Source organism: Dermacentor variabilis, chromosome 3, assembly GCF_050947875.1.
Source record: "Dermacentor variabilis isolate Ectoservices chromosome 3, ASM5094787v1, whole genome shotgun sequence".
Classification (NCBI taxonomy): Eukaryota; Metazoa; Arthropoda; class Arachnida; order Ixodida; family Ixodidae; genus Dermacentor; species Dermacentor variabilis.
In genome coordinates, this window is record NC_134570.1 from 231,155,906 (window position 1) to 231,161,141 (window position 5,236).

Below are 5,236 nucleotides of genomic sequence, written 5' to 3' on the forward strand. Positions count from 1 at the left end.
GTCCCTATGAGGCCCGTAATAGGCCGGGTATGCTATTGGTGACTTCAAAACTGTCTGCTATAGGTAGGGAACACTATTTTGTCAGCTTTATGGAGGGGGGGGGGGCGTGATTAGGCGTGGTTTCTTGAGGTGGATCAGATGGTTGTCAATCTACGTTTGATGGCGACGTTTTCAGTTCGTATGGCCTGGAGTTGGATGTCCATGCTAGAACGGCGCAGCACTACCTCCTATGCTTCAGGTGAGGTGACAAGTCTTTATTTTAGGTTGGAGCTTCTCCGCCTCGCAGTCTCATATTATGTGATTGAGTGTTGACACAGGATCTACATAATGTGCTCAGCCGCGCGGACAGTGATGAACAGCTTGTGCTACTTCCGAGGAGGAGAAACCGCTTACCTCTTTCTCCCTCCCCCTAGCGCCCGCTTACTATGCCCCCATGTATTCATACATTATGCTTTGCCCCCTCCCTGCTCCAGCTATGTTTTGATTACGTGACCTCCAACATCGGGCGCGTTGGAGGACGGTGCAAGTATTTGGCAAATGTACCACAGGCTTTCATATTGCACGGTAACACACGAGTATAATGGGTTCAATATATAATTTTTTTTCATTTATCAGCAACAACGCCACACCAAGTCCTGACACAGTTAAAACTATTTCTAGAAAATGTCTTGTGCCGTGGATGGTATCTTCACAATTACAGAGCTGGGCCGGACCCAAATCTTTCGGACACAGGCTGGGAACGAATCAGGTTTGAAACTACCGAGTGGGGCTCGGGCGAGCCGCCGCATAGCACTTTCGGGCTAGAGGCGGGTCTGGGGAAAGGACCCGTGCAGGGCTTTGCTGCACCACCGTGCGCTACCGTTGGCATCACGTGCTACAAAGCATGCACAAAAGCTATCTGCGGTTGCCGTTAGGTACAGATTTGACCACTGCCTCATCGATGACTCCGGTGAAAGTGCACGGCTTTTAACGGTTGACGCGAGGGGAGCTTTTAGCGCTTGCAGGAACTATTTATTGATGAAGCAGCTCTTGTCAGAATGGTTTGCTTCCTGCACATGCAACTAGCGCCATTAGCCGAGCTTTGCTTTTGAGGCATGCGCCGTACTCCCCGTCGTCGGAAACAAACTGTTCGTTCGTGCGGTAGTTTGGCGATGTATGAGTGCGAAAGACTATCACTACGTGCGGTAAATTAGCGCGTTTTATGAAAGAACACATTGGCTCAACACATTGACGGACAGAACACATAAGGCGCGATATGCAGAAATGGTTTATTCGGCTGTAGAGAAGAGCAATAAGGACAAACAAAATAGGGCTGAACGACGTGTTCGAAGACCCGTTTACACACCGACTCTTGAAATACTCGCCATGTGCTCAGGTTATTTCAGGACACGTGTAAGACTAATCGCGTGTGCTATCGCTTTGGGGACACGTTCGCCAAAGTAGGAAAGTCTGAAACGACCGTGAGAGCATCGACACCAAACAGGGGTTCGGCACGGCACCTGGCGCGTAGCTCCCACCACTCCCGGACGTCGAGTCTTGTTGGACCCACGGTTAAATTTCCCTTCTGGAAAGCTTGGCACAGTGAGCACAGCTCGTCCTCGAGTGTGGACACTGTGAAGCTTCGTTTCCAGGCGAAATAGCTCTCATACTCGGCTGGATGGTCCAGGAGGGTCCGCAGGTGCGCGTGCAAACGGCCGGGCCCCAGCCAGTCCGCCGCGTTTACCACCGACTTAGGTGGCACGTTGAGCGTGATGTTGGACGACGCAAGCACGATCGGAACAAGCTCGTGCTCGAACGCCTCGTAAAGGAGTTCGTGGACGCTCTGGAAGCAGGCCGGCATCGCGGCCACTACAATGAACTTGAAGTTCTTGGCGACCTGCGCTACGCAGTCGGCCAGTGAGTTGCACTGACCTGCACCACAGTTGGACAGTACCTGCAGGCGTATGGGCACATCGTTTAGGTAGTGCAGGTCATCGTTAAGAGAACGTAGCTTCTCCTGTTCTTCCCGGAATCTTTGCCGTTCGCAATCAGAGGCGATCCACGCTGTGTGCCCCTTTGTGGGCATAGATGACCAGCCACTGGGGTCGGCGCTTGATATTGACAAATAACCGCTGGATAGGAAGCCAGGGCCAAAATTCTTGTGAACAATGGGTACGGTGGCATCCTCTCGTCGGGACATGGTCCAGTTAAAAACTCGCGCCAACTGCATCGGCAGCGCTGAGGGCGAAACATTCACTCTGACGGGGGAGATTGCGCCCAGAAGACCAATGTCACCAACAAAGGTCGGTGCTATCGGGTGAGTGCGCGCCAAGAAAATCCACAACTGGCCAGTGGAGCGCTTTTCGGGGAAGTCACTGGCGGTCACGCGGTCGGCATGGAAAACAATCAGGTCGCTTTCCATGAGAAGGCGCCGGTCGTTGGTAACGGCGCACTGCTCAGGGACGTCGTAGGGGTAGTTGGTGATGAAATGGCACGAGGTCCAGTACGAGTATTGAGGTGCGGAGTCCTTCGACGCCCCTAGTCCAGACGCTGCGCCAATGCTGGGAGCCTCGGAAATCTCTGAAGGTGGGTCAGTCCAAACCAGGATGCGGGGGGCACGCACGTCCCCGTCTCGATAATCCCACCGGAGCCAAGGCGACATTTCTTTAGTCAGTGATGACGGGCGCAGAAGACGTGCTGGCTGACTACTATCGCAAGTAAACCAGTTGTAGGCACCGTAAATTGTTAAAGCGATTATGAAAGATGAAATGAGTGCGACAGACACCCTACAGCAGACTTTATCCTTCTCACAGCAAAAACTGCTCGAAGGCTGGTTGTTCTCTGCAAGCTCTTGATGTGCCACTGCGCCTTGATGTGCCCGCGGAATGTGTGGCTCCAGCAGCTGCAAGGGGATTTCAGCAGGGTGGTTCGGTTCCTCGGCCATGGAAAATCTGCAAGGAGTACACCGTCAACGAGCTCCGTTATAGTAGCCGTGAAGCGCAGAAAACTAATCGCAAAACAAGAGCTGACAATGAAGGAATGAAAGGTTAAGAGAAGCAATGAAGCATTTGCGCCGTGGCTGCGCAAAAATGGGCGGCTAAATGACGTTGACAAAGGTGGCGTCCAAGGGACAAACCGATTTAACTGGAACGAACCTCGAGCCTTCACGCATGCCCAATTAAATCGCGTAGAGCAATCTGGCGCCAGAAAGCGCGAAAAATCAGCAGCAGCAATGATGCAATGGGCGTAATATCCTAACGCGACATTTAGAAGGGCACAATGTATCTTGTGAAGTTAGGATGAATAGCTTAAACTGGAAAAGAAGTGACCCTACCCAGATACAGAAGAGCTGCCGTGTGCTGTAAACGCGATGGAGCAGGAAGCTCGACCTCGGTGACTGTGTACTGCCTTCTGGCACGAATGCAATGCTTGGGCTCCGCTTCAGAATGTTATCGGAAAGTCTGCGAAGGTAGGCGCTGATGGAAGCGCCAGCTGCCGGAGTGAAATGCCAGCCCGGTGCAGCGACACCTTTATACCGAAAGCGACGTGTTTTTGTGCTAATTCATGTGAGCATTCTGTGTCTTTGGCAGTAACGCATGCTTCATCAGTTAGGAAGCAGTAGATATTGCTGTGCGTTGGTGGTGGTTGGTGCCTGTTCCGCATACAGCACGTACAGCACGTGGTTTATATCGTAAGGAAACAAATCGAAAGGCGAAGAAAAACATTATACAGATTCAACGCACATCTTAGAATCAATGTTGCGCGAAGATATCGCGAAACGGTTAATCAAATGCTGTAAACTAGCCCATTTCATTCCCTTACGCTCTTTGCCACAAAGGCCACAGGCGCGCGTACATGTGCACCCGTGCTACGCATTGTAACACACGCGACGGTGATCGCTGGTTGGCATGGCCAAGGAAGACACAGTCGAGCTTTTCGGTTTCCCTTCTCTTTCAACTCTTGTATACACATAGAACGAAGTTCAAGCGCACGTCTGCCTTGCTTTTTTACGTGCGCCTACACTTTCAACTTCAAACACCGGATCCGAACTACATCCTTCATATATACCGGGTGTCCCAATTAATTGGACGAAGATTAAAAAACAAACAAACAGAGCTCTAGAGAAATCGCACCGACTGCATTCTAGCCGTAGTCGTGTGTACTTTTAGCTAGTGTTTTGTTTGTATCGCTAAGTATTAATTCATTATTTGGTTTGAATTTATGAACTTTTTAATTGTTGCTTGAGTCGCGAAAATGTCAATTACAAAGTATTAGGGCACCTTAAATAACCTCCGTATCAAGCATTTATTTCGTGCTGAAGTGTGCCTGGTTGTTTTTTCGAAGAAAAAATAAAAGCCCGCGAAATACGCGACATATAAAATAGATGCGCGCTTGCGCGCCGCTACTCGAGCGCCTCCAAGCAATCTTTGAAACATATACGGCTGCATTCGTTTATCGCCGCATTGTATCAGGCTTGTCATGTAGGATGGCTAGAGAAGTTTCGCGACCTAACTAGCGTGGTGCGATAAGCGTCACCATCTACGGGCGCAACAATGCTGTGCTCGATCACGAAACAATCTGGATAGCTTTAACCTTCGCGCATCATGAAACAAAGCTACAGAAGAAATTCTACGAATGTAAAAAAAACTGTGAGCGAAAGAGCACGAAAAGATCAAAAGGACAGCTCTCGGAAAAACAGAAAAGAACTACTCAGCAGTTTATTCCAATAAAATATAAACGAAACGCACGTGAGGTGTCTCAGTCGTCCACAAGGAAACATCTGAAGCTGCAACTGGCTAAGCCACTTTCCCTTTCTATCTGTTGAACTTCAGAAAAACAGGCAAAACAATGCAGTTTTTTCCTATTTCTTCTTTGTCGCGAGCTTTTTTTTATGTAAGGATAGGGCGACATCAGGAAGCTGCCTTGAACAGTTAAACGTTTTACACCAGTTTGGAGAGGTTATCTTCAAGTGCCACTTCTAGCACGTGCTCAAACAGGTCACCGTCTGAAGCAACAAAGTACTTACCTCATTCCAAAACTTGTGCTGTTGCAGGTTTAACCAACGACGTTGGAATCTCGCGGCAGGCTCTGCTTATTTTTGCCTCTGGGGCATCCGGTGCGGTATTTTCGCTGCTTACACGCGATCTTTCACGTAGCCCCACAAGAAGAAGTCTAGCGATGTCATGTCCGGCATCCTTGCAGGCCAGGGTACAGGTCCGTGCCGGCCAATCCACTGTTCAGAAAAAAAAAGCAAGAC

The 5,236-nt window shown here is 49.9% G+C and overlaps 1 protein-coding gene across 1 annotated transcript; it reads right to left on the reverse strand.

Moving 5' to 3' along the window:
- Nucleotides 1-1,249: 1,249 nt before the first annotated feature.
- Nucleotides 1,250-3,416, reverse strand: LOC142574435 (alpha-(1,3)-fucosyltransferase C-like). Its single transcript, XM_075683517.1, has 2 exons — nucleotides 3,314-3,416; nucleotides 1,250-2,930 (listed from the first exon to the last, which is right to left on the reverse strand). The coding sequence occupies exon 2, from the start codon at nucleotides 2,921-2,923 to the stop codon at nucleotides 1,412-1,414; it is 1,512 nt and encodes a 503-aa protein (XP_075539632.1). The 5' UTR covers nucleotides 2,924-2,930; nucleotides 3,314-3,416; the 3' UTR covers nucleotides 1,250-1,411.
- Between the last annotated feature and the right edge of the window lie 1,820 nt (nucleotides 3,417-5,236).